General features: G+C 39.8%; 1 protein-coding gene across 1 annotated transcript; it reads right to left on the reverse strand.

Annotated features, from left to right (window-relative positions):
• Positions 1-4,968: 4,968 nt before the first annotated feature.
• On the reverse strand, positions 4,969-18,252 carry crbn (cereblon). Its single transcript, XM_073468776.1, has 11 exons — positions 18,169-18,252; positions 17,766-17,878; positions 17,410-17,612; positions 16,599-16,748; positions 13,799-13,961; positions 13,350-13,412; positions 13,165-13,249; positions 12,913-13,028; positions 11,427-11,491; positions 10,015-10,146; positions 4,969-8,263 (listed from the first exon to the last, which is right to left on the reverse strand). Exons 1-11 carry the CDS (start codon positions 18,239-18,241, stop codon positions 8,080-8,082), a joined length of 1,347 nt encoding a protein of 448 aa, XP_073324877.1. The 5' UTR covers positions 18,242-18,252; the 3' UTR covers positions 4,969-8,079.
• Positions 18,253-18,456: the final 204 nt, after the last annotated feature.

Consider the following 18,456-nt stretch of genomic DNA (forward strand, 5'->3'; position numbering starts at 1 on the left):
GGGCGACGCGTTATTATCTGGAAACGGAAAAAAAACGCCTGAGGTCGGTGCGCCTCGAGAAGCTGCCTCTCAGCTCTCTGCATTTCAACGACTGTTTCTTCTGAACAGGAGATATGGAGACAAGATGTACTGGATCTATCTGTGCGTCTGACATATGGAAAGATGTCATAGAGGCATTCAACAAAAGCAAACCTGAAATGGGTGGCCATGAGTGGGAGCTGGGCTCCAGATGTTGTTGGGAAGCAAAGAAACCAGTAAAGACTCTGTATACAACTGGTGTTCATCATATCATAACATTGTTACGACTGTGACAGTTTCATTGTAAAAATAAATATATTCCTCACATGTAGTAGAAGCTGGAACACTTCAGACTGAGTGACAAGAATTCAAGTTTATTGTTATTTTGTGTAATTTTGAACAACATGCCAGTACTTCTGTATGAACTTACAGCACAGTCCTTTGAGTTGAGCTCAGAGGTGATAACATGTACTGTATCTTTAGCTTTGTCTTCCAAAGAGAAAGCTATCACAAAGAGTGAAAATATAAGAACAAGAGTGAATACAAACACTGCAACAAGTGTCTGCTGCCTCCAAGAAAGCTGCTGTAACATTACTGCATTTAAATATTGTGAAATGTGATCTCTGTGGTGAAATATGTGTTAAAAGCACACGCTGAGTGACTGTATTCATCATTTCTTCTTGTTCAGGCTGTAACCGAAGTGGAATAAAGTCATATTCTCACAACTGCTTTGCTTTTTCTTGTGTGTAAGTAGCTCTGAAAATCCACTGATGACAAATCAAGAACATAATTAGGATTATTTATATTTAAAGACGACCAGGTTAAGGTTCACCACCCATTTAGATTAATTCTCATGTAAACAAGGATCACATGTCTACATTATAAATGCATTTTACCATTTGCAGTACAGCTGACAGATTGCAATGACAAGATATGAGCCAGACTCAGACCTGGCGTATGTCATACATGGTATGTGCATGATGTGGAGGTCAACAGAGGGACTCAGGATGAAGGATTTTCACACTGAAGGAGCAGCATACCAAATGCTGACGCACCCTGAGAAATATTACACATGTACACGGGACACCTACAGGGAATGATGTATGAACACATACATTTAATTTCAGCTACACTCAGGTGAGTACAAGTCAGGACAAAAGGGTTTATATCAAGGTAAAATGATTCCAGATGTAAATTAGTCATTGGTCATACTTTTCTTGTGCCATTGGTTTTGGATAATTAGGAAATACATCATTGTACCAGACCGGCTGCAGGTCATTCCTGGCTGTTACCTGTGTGATTCTGGGGAATATGTGAGGCAGGTGAAGTCAACAGAGCAGTCACTATGGAAACCTTATTGTCAGCGTCACTATGGCAGCTACATCAGTCTCAGTTTTGTCTGCGAATGTTATTTTGGCTCAATACTTTGACTTTCAGACCAAAAGAATATTTTTTGTGTGTGTTTGTTGGGGTTGTCACTTTTGTATGCCACCTGCTTTAGGATTTGTTTCCTATCAGAAAGTTGCAATATAATTATTATCAATCAGATGCCAAATAATTAGCAGCATACTGGAATATGTTGTTCAGATATAGTTGAGGATTTCTTGTGGCATTCACTGGAAGTTTTTGCATCTTCTTCCTGGTGAAGAATCCTTTTGGTTCTCTCGCTAAAGACACATCAGAGCTTTGGTTTCTTTTAGAGAGGTAAAGATTGGTAAACGGGAAACTGAGTTGCTCAAGGACACTTCAGCAGAGGTTTGCCAATACAAGATGTTGAACCGATATCCTGCTGTTGGAAAGCAAGCCACTAACAAACTGCCTGCATTTGTTTCTCTGCCTACATCATCGTTAATCTGTCTGTTGTTGCAGTAAAGCTGAAGCGACTGTAGCCAGAAGAGGAACAAGTCTCGTATTATAAATAAGGACGTCAAGGAAGCCTCTTTAACACCTTTGCCAGGGGACAAGATGAAAAATTGCCTTTTGGTTGATATACCAAAATATTTTGACTCGTCAACTGCTGTAATTTATAATATTTATGATGGCTGAATTCCATTTAGGCGAGCCAGTTCCAGGGCCCTTTTATTGTGCATGCTCACTCACTGACATGGCTAACTGGGACACTTAATGGAATGGATCCATCGTTATATTTATTGCTCATATCTGTGCTTTTCTTGCTTTGACAAGTCAAAATGTCTGCCATGAAAAGGTTTTCTGGCATTTCCACTCATGCATCACCATGTGTTTTCATTAATTTGTGCTGTCCCTTCCTAAACACATGAACCAAACAAAATATGTTCCACTCTAGTGAAGACAGACACTTAAGTGTAAGTAAAGTTTTGTACACTCTATATCCACTGAGAGCAGCTCCATTCCTGATGATTTGAATGATATGACATCGTTGGACATGAACTCCACAGGCAGTATATAGTTTAAAGGGTAACTCCGGCAAATTTACACATTAAAGTGTGTTTACAGGTCTTGGTGAGTTCTACTGCATATGTGAAAAAGGAGTATGAAGTCTTTTGTGGTTCCAGAGGAAGTTGCATGTAATCTGATAAACTGCCTCCAGTGATGTCATTCAGTTGCTAAGTTGCATTGTGGGTAATGTAGGCGCCAGGTTTTGAAAAGCCGTCAACTTGTCTAGCATCGCACTGATATTGCAGAATCAGACTTATCGCCTTGTTTATTCCTTGTTTCCCCTTCATTCTGAAAACGGAAGTAGTGCCTACATTATCCACAATGCAACTTAGCCACCTCAACTTATCACTGGAGGCAATTTACCAGATTACATCACCACAAACGGCTTTATAATACTTTGTTCACACGTGTAGTAGCCCTCTCCAAGACCTGTAAACACCCTTTAATGTGTAAAATTGGTGAGTTTCCCTTTAATATTAGGAAGACCTCTGAATATAATGCAGCCCAGTACAACACCACAACTGAACATAATGACATCATAAAAGTTGTATTGGGTTAGACTATTGATGATATTTATCTGACTTCCCCATGAAGATCAATAATGTCAGTCTGAGTTTAATATAGCTCAATCTAATCAAGACCCTTAATGAAGGATAACAATTCAGCCTCGTCTTCAATTATCTCCAATTACACTAAACCCCACCCTCATTACATAAACACATGGCTGAATAATGTTACTACATGTTCAGAATATGGCAGCCCCTGGGTCGACTTTTAATGTAAAGAATTATTTTTCACTTTTTTCCCTCTGAAAGAAAACGCTTATTACACATTTGTGATTCCTGGAGTAAAACTTGTTAAAACAGCTGCAGGATCTAACTGTCTGAAATGGTATTCATTGTATTACATTATATCATCTTTAGACATGTTTAGTTGTGGTTACATAAGCCCAGATAATTGTATCAACTCGGCATCAGGCATTATTTACAGCATACACCCCTGCTGTAATTAAGAATAATGAACACAGCATGTTCTTGCATCATTTAAATGCATGCATGCTCACATGGGCGTGTACATACACCAACATCTTACATCTCACATAAATGATCATATTACAGTCCAGACAAAACATGCAGTATACGGTGGTGACAAAAAAATTTCCTCTGAAGGTCCACTTACTCACTTGTTCTGGACATTATGACCATGCAATTCTAGTTTTATTTTGTTATATTGCTATATTATACTGTTTTTGTGTTATTTATATACTATGTTGTACTATATTCGATTAAATGTTTTATTGCTGTACGAAATACCATGGCATACTATATCTCTTATCCCAAACTATGTATAACATTATGTACCATATTATATATTACTATACCATGATGTTACATTGACCTGCTATGTATTTAATATTATACTACTACATATTTATATTAATAGAGAAAAAAATAGGTTCCATTATTTAATCATATATCATGATATGTCTGGTGTTCGCTGTTTACACGTGTTGACTTTGCTGCTATTAATCACATCACTGTCACTTTATCTGTCCTTTGAATAGTTCTTATATTTTCCTCTTATTTACCTCATTTAATTAATTTGCCTTCTATACTTATCTTTACTTATTTCTCTCATTGTGCTCCTGCAACAACCGTATTTGTTCGCTGTAGAAAAATAAAGGTTCATCTTATCTTAAAGATTGCTCAATAATGTAATTTTGGCCGAAGCCTTGATCAAAATAATAGACAGACACCTTTCAACATGGAATAGTTCAATCAAGCACCATTTTGACAGAGCCTGTACCACAAACAACAGCACCAACACATTAAAACACAGATTCATAAAGCAACAACTTCATTGAGAGAAGCAAAGGGGCACAGCAACAACACAAGTCAAGTAAGATATCGAGTTGAAGTGGTGAGAACTGAGAAATCACATTTTGCACCTCCCAAACCTTGTCAACATCATCAGTAAAGACGCTTCTCCAAGTGGTTGACAGGGCTCCTCTCCCACTCATAGACACTCATTATTCTCTGTGCCTGCAGAAAGATGATCCCCCGTCCACGTGTATGCATTAATAAACTCCTTTCATGCAGACACATGAAAGCACAAACACAATGAAGGCGCATGTTGATTTTGTCTGAGAATACATTCTGAGAATACATCATACAGCCTTTTACCTGCTGATTAGAGCTCAGTTCAGCACTTCACATCTCTGGCTTTGAACACACACACACAAAGTTGACTCATGTCACTTTAAGGACCACTACATAAGTTTGAGACGTGTCCAAAAAGTCAAAAACAGACAGACACAAACACAGACTGACAGACGGACAGCCACACACACACACACACACACACACACACACACACACACACACACACACACACACACACACACACACACACACACACACACACACACACACACACACACACACACACACACACACACACACACACACACACACACACACACACACACACACACACACACACACACACACACACACGTCTCTGAACAATCAAACTGGGACATCCACGTGTTTATTTTACTCTGTGGTACACTGAATCTCATGGAAAAACCAACAAAGACCCTCTTTGGATTCAAGCCATTGATTTCTTCAGTCAAGCATCAATTTTATTGTTGGGAGGGTGAATGAAAGTATGACAGCCTGGTGAACACTGAATCACTGATATGACAGAGAATATTATCACAAGGGCTTTTAGATTTCACATGTTGTTCTCATGGTGAAAGCCTCTCCTCAATAAAGTAAAATGATATGATGATAGAGAATGATAGGTAAAAGACTTAAAATGTGAATTTAAAAAAAATCCAGACACATTTCAGAGGAAGCTCACATTTTCTGATTTTCTTAAATGGGAACTGTATAAAAGACTGATGTAGTCACCGTGACGTCATAGGTTTCTGAAGAGCCATTATGAAGCTTAGTGTGGTAGTTTTGGCCATCGCCATCTTAGCAGCACACAGCAAAATCCAAAAGCGGAAAAAGATGTGGCGTGGGCCAAATGATGCCTGGTTCCTGACAGCTAGCTTGTTCGCTAGTGGCTAGCTAACACTCAAAGTGGACACGCCCTTAATTATGCATAACTTTATACCTTGATAAAAACAAGTGTGTTACATAAAGATTCATCCTATACACTACAGAGATCAAAACCTTTTTTTTTTTTTTTAACCTGGCTGTAAACAGGTTTATGCCTGCAAGGTTTGTGGAGGTTTCTACAACAAAAAGCTGTATAAAGCCTTCTAGAAATATCCTAAAGTGATTTCACTCGAGTCAGTGTTTGGGGCTGAAGACTGCAAGTTTGAACATGAAAAAAATCTTGGAGTGTTGTTCAGATAAAAAAGGAGCTTAACAGACCTCTGTAGCACACTCATCATCTCTGCTTGAGGCTAGCAGCTCAAGGATAGATTAGCCGCCACCAGCATAACACACCTGCATCTCCGACTGTACTGGCAGTGGTCAAGTTGCATCGTGGGTAATACGAGCCATGTTTTGACATAGAAGTTGAATGCATGGAAGAGAAAAGAAGATATTTTTGGTTCTGCTGCATCTATTTTTGTTCACTGATGTTACAGAAGTGCATTGCTAAATAAGCAGAGTATCTTCAAAGGGACAACAAGAATATGAGAAAAATGAAAAGATTAATTCAACACTAACATTGCATTAAACCAAAAAGTCAAGTAATTTTCTCAGGCAGAATTGTGCACCGATATGACAGCTTGCTTTGGCCATGAGAATAACATGTAAGAATTTTTCATTTGAAAGGCATGGCCCTTTCGAGAGTAGTTATGGCATTTAGGGAACTACGCTAATTTGCTTACATGCCAAAGATTGTGTGGAATGATTAAGATCAAGACTCCCACATCTGTATGGTAATGATATTACATCCAGCAGCCGGTTAGCTTAGCTTAGCATAAGACAGGAAACAATATGATACACAGCTAACCTGGCAAAAGAAACAAAACAAAGAAGCATATTTCCCAAAATGCCAAGCAACTCCTTTAAGACATTATCAAAAACATTTAAAGAGACAGTTCACACAACTTGACGAGAGGCTCATGCTCATTACAGCTATAATGTTAGCTAGCTTAGTTAGCTAGCTTCTCGTCCATGAGTAGATGGTACAGTTGGTGGGTGTAGTTCGGCAGTAAGAAAACAGTTCCTTAATTTAACTGCTCACAACAAGGTCTGTGGATTATTTAAGTAATAGGGTCATGATTTCTGGAAAGAATGATTGATTGATTTTATGGTGAACTGTCCCTTTAATTAAGCAGATAAGCATCATCACAATCTGGACAGTTTCTTTTTGCAGTCAAATACTTTGCTTCCTGATGAAAAGATTATTTCTGAACAACTCTTTGTGACATGAAGAGATATGAGAAATAAGAGTCAGATTCACCAGTTATATTTAACAACAGATGCTATAACTGCCTCTTATTCACATTTACATTTATACAACCATGAGCCAGCACCTTGCAACAAAATCGCAAGAAGTAAAATCCTGAAAACTGCATGACTACAAATCAAAGAGAATCCTAAAAAACGTCAACAAATAAATCTAAATCTCACCATCAATTTTCCATTTACAATCTGTCATTCACACTCGTGGATCACTGGCTCATTAACCATATCGAAAGACACTGAGCTGAGGGCGTAGGCACACCATTTTCTACACAACATGAACAAACTTAATAAAGAGGAGTAAATGCCCCTTGCGCTTTTGAGTTAATTAGCTTTGACCTTGAAAAAAACAACAGTCTAATTTCCACTTGTGCAACCAGAGATAATGCTTGTTTCCTGAAGCGTATCATCTGATTGGACAATGAGAAGGCGTTGAATACAAAACAGACAACGATTATATCGAGTATATTACACCTTATCGTTATTGTCACCACAGCTTTTTGTTTATTACATAAAAAAACCGTAGTGATAATAAATAGCACAATGTCTCCACGCATGGATGAAAATGTTAAATTACTTTCCCATCTTCCTGCATACAAAAATACATCCAATTTAATTCCAAGATTCAAAATATCCCCTATAGTGACAGATCTACATGAGTGCACTGTCATTCACACAGTTTCCTCCACTGAAACGCACGAAGGCTCTGAACGCTATGTGAATTGATATTAACTGGTTGGTTTCACAACAGATTAAATATTAACAGCTTGCTGACGATGTCTCTATCTCCACTGCATGCAGCCACACCCTCCATCATACAGAGGAAAAGAGCTGAAGTACGATTACGCGTTAAGCTTTTGTGTTTGTGTGTTCACAGCTACCAAGAAATCAGCAGGACAAGGGTGCAGATCGGGGCGCTGCATGCTAGGATGTTACCACATGTCAATCTGTTCAACCTATGTTTCTCTATTTCTCTTTCACTTTATCACGATGCACCTCTCTCTGCTGCCTCCACACTTCAAGAACCTCCATTTTGTTGTAATTTGCTCTTAGAGTGAGCTTTTCCACTAATGTGATGGATTTGCTGCCTGGGGTGACAGGTGGTGTGTGATGCATTGACTCGCAGCCAGAGAGTGCCTAAAGATCCAGGCTCGGGAGGCTCGCAGGGTTGGTTTTTTTTTTCCTTTAATTGGGGGGAAATGATGGTCCAATGTCACAGGCAGAAGAGACGAGAGCCCCCTCTCGCCTCCTCCCCCTCGCCCTGGGGGATACGGGGGAGCATAGCTGAACGTGTCAGACCCCAGAAACGAGGTGGAGACAAGTCCTTCTTGGTGGCTGTGAACTTCCAACCCATGTGAGACCCGCAGGTCCGGCACTGAGCGATCGTCCAGGCGTACCTGAGAGCAAAAGAAGAGGACAACACTCTCTCCTTCAGATGTGTTTATAGAAAAAAAATTGTTTTAAATAATCATTTGTAAATTATACAAGTTCTGCCCTCAAAAAAATCACTTTGATAAAAATCTTAAAATGACATCTTCTCCTTCCCCCTGACGATTGCAGAATCTATGAACATTCAAATACTGTCCATTTCAAACGTTTAACTAATGAAACTTAAGTCACACTTGTGTAAGTTGCATATTGGGCCATGATTGGCTTCCAAACTAGTTGTGATGTCTGAAGCTGAGATGTAAGTTGAGCAGCAGATGAATGTGAAAAAAGCCTTATAGAGTCAAACTCTGCACATGGAGCTCAAACATTAATGTTGAGTAACAATATCCAAAACACATTTTTGAGTGGATGGGACTTCAAAGGGATAAAACACTTAACAATCTATCTTTTGAGTATCAAATGTGGTCTGCTTGATCCTAATGGATCCACAGCAGTTACAGTTAACTCAAGGCAAGTCAGCGTTACAGCAAAAAAAAAAAGGCTTCAACAGTTACACAGATATGTCTCAACCATTTCAGCGCAACATGGAAAAAGTCTGTTTTAGTAATATTGTAGAAATAACTTTGAGTGTTTGAGACATATTGAAGAAACAAGTCCACAGAGGAGGAGTGGATTAGTCTGTGGGAACAGTTTGACAAGTTTCTACAGGACATTTCGCTGTGATCCTGGTCCATCATTGTGACTGCTGTGAAATCAAAGAGCTATTTTAAAACCTACAGTTCGAATGCTTTGGTCTGACATTCAAAGAAACAAAAATCCATCACCAAAAGCCACATGAGAACACTTATTGGTTAGATGTGTCTGGAGCAGAAGTGAGAATGTAAACACAGGGAGAAGGTCATATCTGCCCAAATATTAAGAAGGCAACTTACTTTGTCGCTAGTCCAGGACAGATCTCAACTTATTCTCTGGCTAGCTGCCATTAATTTCACTCATCTGCATCCCAGTATGCAAATGAACCACCTGGCTACTGGAGCTGTGGGGCTCAAAATTGTTGGGTCAGATCAAAGTCGCAAATGGCTCCAGAATAGGTTGGAGGCCACTTCCTCGAAAGGGTCTTGCCGTGGTTGTTTTGGCGCACAGCCGAGTATGAATCGTACCAAGAGCGAAAACGAGCCACAGTCCAATACAACCAGATTGACAGAGGTTCAAAAACACCCTAAGCAAACTTGAGGTGCTGTCCTCCGTGAAGGAGCAAGCTTCAAACTTTTCAGAGCTTCCTTACAAGCCTGAAAGATTTATTACTTAAAACATTTTCAGTCAAGTATTCCTTAAAAACATGTCATTCAAATGTCAATATTAAAGCTGCAGTGATTAGTTAATTGATCGGTGAACTGAAAAAAAAAAAATCTGCAGCTATTTTGAGTTATTTCAGTGATATTTTAAGCAAAAATGTTATGCTTCTTACATGTGAGGATTTACTGCGTTTCCTTGTCATGTATGATAGTACATGAAGAGTCTTCGGGTTTTGGACTGTTGGTTGGACAAAAGCAGCAATTCAAAGACGACACATTTGACTCTAGGAAATTGTGATGAGCATTTATCACAATTTTGTGACATTTTATCGACTTATGTTTATCTCAAAAGGTGCATTTATGAAAGCACTGAAAGGCGCGGTGAGGGGTCTGACTAAGTGCTGCATTATTCAATAGCCATAGGGAGGAGTGCAGGATAAACGCTGTGAGTATAGCATAGTTACCCTGGAAACCAGCTGTGCAGTGTGGATGGCCTGCCGACCAGGTTGAGGTTGTTGGCTTTATAGACAGTCAGAGTTTCGTGGACGTAACCGTGAGGGTTGACGTATGCAGCCATGGGGCCGTACAGGGACAGGCTGCAGGGAGAGAAGAGGCAGGTGGAACATGTCATCAGCAGTGATTATGACATTAATAAACAGTTCAGCTAACAAAACATGAGAATGGTCCTTTGAAAGAGAATAAAACTGAATGATTAGAGATGCCATCACAGGCATAACGGAGCCAAACTGCCTAAATTGAACATTTAAATTCTACAGCCTCACCTGAACCCAGCTGTAAGTCATGACAATTAACTCATATTGCACAACAAGTGTGAACATAGTATGTGCTATTTTTATATTCACTGCGTGGTGTGTCAAGATGGATTTATGTATTAAAAAAAGAGTATAATGTAAACTAAGTGTAAACTTTGATAACAGTTCAGTCATGAGCAATCTGCAGTGAAATCTTGAAGTAAAAAATCTTGGTTTAAGTCATCCAACAACTTTTCATCAACAGCTTGAAACAAGTCCAGTGCTCTCTGCATATATCAACCATGGAAATACAAAACAGAGCGTACAAAGCGAAGACTTGAAGATGGAAAAGTTTGTTTTCAATGTTCTGCTCTATAAGATAATTAATTACATAATAATTGCAGGTTTTTGCGGACAATCCAACCACACACACAAAAAAATCAACGACTTCAAACGACAATCAAAACTTAATTGTGAGGCAGACTGTCAAATAACAATTGCTGTACTCCTGTTCTGGGTGGGTCACACAACTGAAGATGCATTAGCTACACACATAGTTTTGTTCGTCAAAGAAAGTGTGCTTTAAAAGTTAGCGTCACATTAAACACATAATCACTTGTTCCCTCAGATTATCTGGACGTCCTCAGACAAATCTGTTAATGCACTTTTTCCTATAATGTACGACGAGTCTGGACAGTTTCGTTGGTGTTAGGAGATTTGTTTGTCACTCTTGGACGAACACATTAACCATCACACATCATTGACTGTTTGAAAATTACCTTACATAACAGTGTGTGACTGTGTGTGTGTCAGTGTGTGCACTGTGAGTGTGGAGCTGCAGAGCCAGGCCACTTATGTTCGTGATGTAACACCAGACCGTTTGAAACTTGCAGACAGACAATCGAATCAGCATCGACTTTGACGTGTTCATAATGACAGTGATTACTGTGACTGAGGAAAATACTATAAGCGATTATAAATAAGAGCGGTTTTGTTCCAGGCAGAATACCACCATCAGACCCTTTTAATGTATTTTTTATTTTTTGCACCTTTAAACAAAAAGACAATGCAAAAACAAACAAACATACAAATGAAACAAAATGACATGCAAAACCAGTCCTCACCTGAAGATCTCATTCTTTGTGGTTATTTCTGTGTCCTGGCACTGCTTACAGCACAGTGATGTGCACTTAGGAGGAGGAGGAGGAGGAGGAGCAGGAAGGGGAGGAGGAGAGGAAATACATTGTTAAAAAGGATGTATACATGTCACGTTCTCAATGAAAAGTGTTCTCCTTGAGGCTCATTCAGGGTCCTATAATAATCCACCCTGTATCCATCCTTCCATGCATCAAGTTCAGGTCTTCAGTGAGCAGTGAGACTCATTAAGGAGGGTTATTATGCTCAATCACACAAGAGGACAAAGGAAGATAACAGGCAGGCACATTTAAGAAGCACTTCACTTTTCCTGTGACAGCTGCAGTTTCTGGTGACGCAACAGTAGTCCTGCACGCTAAAAGCTTTTGGGTTTGTGTGCGTGTGTTTTCAGCTTATTGTCTGAGATCAGGTTAGAGCGACACTGGCCTTACTCCTCCATGAATATCTGTAACTTCTGTCATTTTAACATTCAAATGTGAATGAGGGCACATTTTGCATAATGAAGTGGATCGATGAAAGCTGACGGGCCATCAAATCCCCATTACTAGTAATTTTGTCTCAGTTGTATCTTGAGTTAGTGTCTGCAGAAAGCTTCATCAGTCTCCAAAACATTGTCAAATTTTATTTGAGAATAAAAACAACTGGTGCCGTAGTAAGGACTAACTTTTCAGTGAAGTGAGAGACTAAAAAAACAAACAACAAAATGGCAACAAAGGGATTCAGACTAGATTCTTCATTTCAAATGTTTTATATGTTATAGGGCTATACAAACGTGTCAGTCCATGTCAGAGTTCTCCCTTGCTGCAGTTCATTTTTTAAATACTGGCAAATGTAATATTTACACTTCTGCAGTGAGGTAAGCTGGGGAGACAGAGGACAGACCTCTTTGCTCTGTTTATATTATAATGTGGATGTTAGTGGAGAGGTGAGGCGGGCAAGATGAAGTTAGGCGTGCTTCAACACCGTCTACAACATTCAGTCCATATACTGTGCAGTCAGTTGATTATATATATATATATATATATATATATATATATATATATATATATATATATATATATATATATATATATATATATATATATATAAGCATTAGCGTCTGACTGCTATAGAAAGTTTGTCTAAATATCCATTATCAGGAACGATAGATGTCTTGTTATTAAATATCTACCAAAAATATTTCTTACAGATAAAATGTGACAAACAGCGAATGTATACAGCGTATTTACTACACATTTATTAAAGTTCATTGTCACCAGCGATAAAATCAAACTATCTTTACTCACACTAAATGATTTCTAAACACTTCTGACTGTGAAGGCCAAGTCTGGATTGAAATATTACAGCAATTATGTATGAACACCAGATTTTATCACACCATGAGGGAAATGGTGGCACTGACAGCAGGGACAAAGTGGGCCGGTAAGAGGAGGGTTAGTGGTGGCCATTCCTTACCCGGTCCATGATGTCCAGCTCACAGCGGAGTCTCTGGATGGCACTGCCGATCTTCAGCAGCTGGAGCCGCAGAGCGTCGTCTATGGGCAGACAGGCCGCCACTCTGTAGGAGAAGTCTGACAGAAACCAGACAGAAGGGAAAGAAAGCGATGAAAGGAAGGAAGGAAAGAAAGTACAAAGAACAGACAAACGTACGTGCGCATGGGTGTACGCGTCTGCAATCCATCTGTAATACACTGAACAGAGGCTGACCTACGGCATTCGTAGGCAGAGAGTCATCCTTCAGATTCTCGTCCCATTCATGGAGCTGTTTCTTCACTCTGTTCATGAGCGACTCCTGTGAGGAGTAACGCAGGAAGAGACAGGTTGGTTTACATTTGCTCCAATGTGATGTTTATGTAAGGGGCAAATTCCAAGTACAGAGCTGTAGTACTCACAGAGTCGTAGAGTGCATAGACCCAGGGCGGCCACGGAGTCAGACTGGCACAGTGAAACTTCCTCTGTGATGAACAACAGATGCACCATTAATGAATTAAATCTACATGTAATGATGACTGTAGTACCCCAACAGCCACAGAGTTTCTCTTCCCTTCTCTCATTACTATTACTGACTGACAACATGGCCAAAAGTATGTAGACAGTCAAAAGTTACACTCATACATGACAATGCACCAAGTTCCATGGTAAAAAGGGTCTTTTCTGATGCTGCCACAAAGTCACAGAGACTCATTGTTTCATTTCTAAATGGCATATCTGATGTTGTACTGTGTCTGGACATTTGAGCAATTTCAAATTTCCATTTCCCTTTGATGAACAATAAAGTTTTCCTGATTCTGTTTTCGTTCTAAAGCACGAGATGTTGCATGCAAGTGTTTGTGTGTCAGACCTGTTGGTAGTTATTCCACCAGCACTGGGCCTGTTTGCAGCTCTGAGTCGGGGGTTTGGAGGAGGCGTGCACATGGAGCCTGGAGAGCGGTGTTAGCTGCACGGCGGAGAGGGGATCTGGAAGGATTCTTTCTGGGAGGATCTGTACTTTGGCTTGTCTGATCCTGAGGACAGAAATAACAGGAGACAATGACAGAGGTCGTGGAACAAAAGACAGGTGGGTAGGAAAATGTGAAGCAGATGAATAACAGATTAAATAAATGGTGTGCTAGCTGAATGTCATAAGGTGTATGACAGGATGTTTGTAAGTCTGTGATGATCATTAAAAGGTGCTGTCTGTACATTTTCTCTGTCAGCAATAAGATATATTCCTTTAACTTCTCAACAGAGACGAACTCGGTGACCTTCCTGCATCACAAACAAACATTCACATCAAAACCATTTAAGCAATAACAAACGTAAATTTTATAGCTGTAACATCAGAGCATACACCAAAAATGGTATTACAGTTCAATCCTGCCAAAAGACGATATTAAATGTTTAATTTCAATCAATCAATTACGCACAAACTGTTAACATAACGTGATGGCAGTGGCACTAGATTTGTAAATGTTTGTTTCCGTGGCACGTTCAGTGACCAAAACTACCAGCTTGAAAATTCAGAAAATGTAAATATCACCTCAGATGGCACAATGGCGGATCCCATCTAAGTGAGTGATAACTTCAATTCTATGCTTTCTGGGTCATTTGCAGTACAACAAGAGGTCAACAGGATTATGGTAACCAATTTATATGCATTATACAACAGCAACTACAGAAGGAGGGACATGTGTCTTTATGAAGAGTCAGTTTTATGGACAGTAAACCTCCATGATTTCCTGAACGGTGGAGGATGTACGTAGATATGATCTGTAGAATGACCGCCACAGTTAAATAGGCAGCTTTTCTCCATAGATGCTTCCGCTGTTTATTGTTACCTCGAACAAGAAAAGGCACAAAGACTGGGCTATTTTAAATAATTGATTAACCTGCTGATTTTTTTCAAGACTAAGCAACAAGTTGTTTGGTCAATTAATGTAAAAAAAAAGTGACAAATGTCCATCCCAGTTTATTAAAGTCCAAGGTGATGTCTTGAAATGTCTTGTTTTGTCTAGAGTTGTTCAAATGCTGATGCCAGTATCAGAAAGGCCTCCGATACAGCCTGAAATGCTGGAATCGCTATCAGCGAGTACACGAGTCTATTCACCGATCAGATACCACGTAATTTATTTATTAGAAACGGGACCCTGCTGCTTCCCAGGAACGCCCTGTACACCTGCTTTTTACTGCACAAGTCGGCATGTTTCCATTTACTGCAATCCAGTTGTTTAACTTCAAGCACATTCATAACATAGCATCCATACAGTTATCTTAACCCACTGGTATTGGCCGAGACACAAAGTTCAGGTATTTGAATTGTTGCCGGAAAAAATTAACTGAATCGGAACATTTGTCATTCCAAGCTAGGGATAGACAGATTATCCATCTGGACCATGTGTCAGGTTGCCAATAAAATAAATTGATTTAAAAATGCACTTTGGCTCTACTGCAGCGTCCTCTCTGTGGTCTCACTCAATGTCCCGCTTACAACACTAACTGATTGGTTACACGTCACAAGTAATAACCAATCAACACTGAATAATCTGAATCTGCACAGGAACTAGTAACTCAAGTTATCAAATAAATGTAGAGTCGTGGAAGTATACCGGAGCAGAAAACAGAAATACTCAATTAAAATGCATCAAAATTGCACTAGAGTTCAGTATTTGTATCGCTGAAACCAATTTTAACAGTAAGATTTTTATTTTTTACTGCAAATGTGTATCGCTTCCTCCTTGATTATTAATAATCTGTTGGTTGATTCCTTAAACTCAAAACTATTCAGTTTATCAAACAAAGAAACGCAGGGGGAATCCTCATATTTAAGAGACTGAAAACAGCATTTTCTGCCATTTGTTAATAACATCCATAAGTCGACTAAGTGTTGCGGCTCTAGTGATGATTAAAAGAAGAACGTAAGCCTCTCAAGAATAAAACTAGAACACAGCCTTAACGAACTCTTTAAAGAACAAGTCATAACCAATAAAATCCTGTATTAAAAAACCTGAATGTGTAAGTTTACAGTAGCAGCTCCTCTCCACAAACACAATTAATGGAGGCTGACTGACGTTTTCAGGTGACTTCTTGAATATTACAGTGAATAGAGATAGACTGCCATCTAGCTGTGAACTATGGGAGCACATATAAAACCCCACCCAGAGCATATTGTATAATCAGCCGCAATAAATGACTGGTCAAAAACTGATACGTGACGTGATGTCGTCTCCTTCGAGTAAAGAGGCATCACATTACATATGTATGTAAAGAAGTGAGGCTTCAAAGTTTGATTTATTGTTTATAACAACTGAGAGCATCTGATGAAGTCTAAGATTTTCACTTTTTTCATGCTTCCAGTAAAGAGCTAAGAAAATAAAAATGAACGTAGAGGCTGATCTGCAGTCCTCGTCTAGAGTGCTGCTGGTTTTTCTATCCTATCAGGTGGTTACTAACAGATACTGTTTGAATTAGACTTTGGCAAGATGATTACAATGAAAATATTGCAGGGCTCTGATTCCTGCAGACAACCACTTACTTACTCCAAGTGAGAACCACAGCACAATGTTTATGCCATTATTATTCCTAGAGTGCAGCTCCAGCTCAAACGTGTGGATGCATTTAGCTGTAACCTTTGGTTTAATGGTTTATGGGGCAATTCAACTCACCCGTCTGCTTGAGTTCTTATCTCATGGACCTTGAATCTCTGCCTCCCCACAGCTTTCACTTTGACAGTCTCAATGCCATATTCCTGCTCCTCTCTGTATGCGTATATCTCAGCTGTTGTCCCAAACTCTGCCTCCGGCTCTCCTGCATCACTGCAGAGACAGATGTCAAATAAAACCAGTAAATTAAACTCCTCAAATAATACATTATGTTCCAGCCATTTAGGATTTTCTATACTGTTTGTGGGACAAGACACAGAAAAATAATGATAAGGACAAAAATAGAAGCAGAAGAGGCACAGAAATCCTGCCATTTAGTTTTTAAATGGGTCAAGCTCCAAAAATAGTTAATCCTGCATTTCCCATAATGCAACTTGATATAATCTTCTTATTAAACATTTTTTTATATTATATATAGTACTTTTTTACTGTTTCTATATTTGCCCTTGTATTTTGACTGTATTTGTATTTGAATTTACCCGCTGCTATGATAACCTAATTTCCCTTCGGGGATGAATAAAGTTATCTATCTATCTATTAAAAGACTGCTAAATGCCCAGATCTCTCAATCTTTCTGTCATAAATTGGATATCACTGAGCTAAAGCTAAGATAAGCATCATAATATCATCAGGGTTATATTCTCAGACTCAAGAGTCACAGGAAACATTACAAAAGAGTTGTTATAGGCTAAAATTGCACTCCATGTGTGGAGTGCCCTTTTAACTGAGATGCAGAGCCAAAGAGATGCCTTCTCCATGTATGAGCTCTGTCCAGTCTGTGGTGATTACCTGTGGATACAAAGTCATTTCTTACCTGTGTGCGAGCACAGCAAAGGTGCGGTCTCTCTGGATGACGCTCCTCATCATGCTGACCTCCTGCGGCCTGAACAGCTGCAGAGGCAGCGTCTGACCGGGCACCAGCATCACAGCCGTGTGTGGCAGCACAGGGATGGTCTGGCAGCTGTCGTCATCGTGGACTGTACGGCCATGAAACTCCTCCATGTCTGAACCCAGGTACTGTCAGTACAGGGGTCAGAGTCACAACAAGACCAGAAGAGCTGCAGGACACTGACCATGCAGCTCTCTGAAAACACTGGGAAGGTGAAGCTGTATGGTAGAAAACATGCACAGAGACATAATGTGAAGGAAGAGAGTTGTGGCATTACTCACAGCGTGTGATGTGGGCAGACTGGGGTCAAAGGTGATGATGTTGGGCTTCTCTGCGTCCTCACTGTCTCGGTCCTCCGTCTCCATGTCATCTTCCTCCTCCTCTTCCTCATTGTCTGTCATGGCACATCAAGCATTAAGGCTCACAGTGAGGCTAGTTAGCGCTTTTGGACACTCCTAATCAAACTACAGCTGCAACTTCATCATCTCAATAAGTCACTCTGATGGTAAAGGGAAAAAAAATGAAAGGAAAGTGAAAGCAGAGGTTGAGAAAATGTCCCAGTCAGGATGTGATCTCTGACAGTGGCCTGTTGTGAAGAAATGTTAGCTAGCTGTTAGCAGGGTGAAGAGAGACACGCTGCTCTGGTGAAACAGCGAGCAGTGATTCAGTAGATTTAACTGTTACCTGGTAAAAGCTGTAGCTGGTTCCCCATGTTGTCGTTAATGTTGTCTTCACCTCCACCCCTCTCGTCAGCCATATCCTTGTGTTTACAATACTAACTCTTCTTCTACGGCGTCTTCACTGTGCAGCAGCACCGCGGATCCCGAGCGCCCCCTGGCGACGACTCACGACTAGACGTGAGTTCATAATAATCCTAACGAGATGTCTCGGGTCCCCATAACTTTTTCTCTCATGCCCCACTTTAAAGGCCCCCATTTTTAGATTGTGTAATTTAAAACATGTCTCTAATAT

Source organism: Pagrus major, chromosome 6, assembly GCF_040436345.1.
Source record: "Pagrus major chromosome 6, Pma_NU_1.0".
Lineage (NCBI taxonomy): Eukaryota > Metazoa > Chordata > Actinopteri > Spariformes > Sparidae > Pagrus > Pagrus major.

What these genes read in the sequence shown, in the direction of transcription:
- crbn (XM_073468776.1), bottom strand. Translation starts at nt 18,241, where the DNA reads ATGGCTGACGAGAGGGGTGGAGGTGAAGACAACATTAACGACAACATG. An exon ending in GGTGGAATAACTACCAACAG is followed by an intron (nt 13,413 to 13,798) that starts GTCTGACACACA and finishes TGTTCATCACAG; the next exon opens with AGGAAGTTTCACTGTGCCAG. An exon ending in CTGCACAGCTGGTTTCCAGG is followed by an intron (nt 8,264 to 10,014) that starts GTAACTATGCTA and finishes TTTTGCTCTCAG; the next exon opens with GTACGCCTGGACGATCGCTC.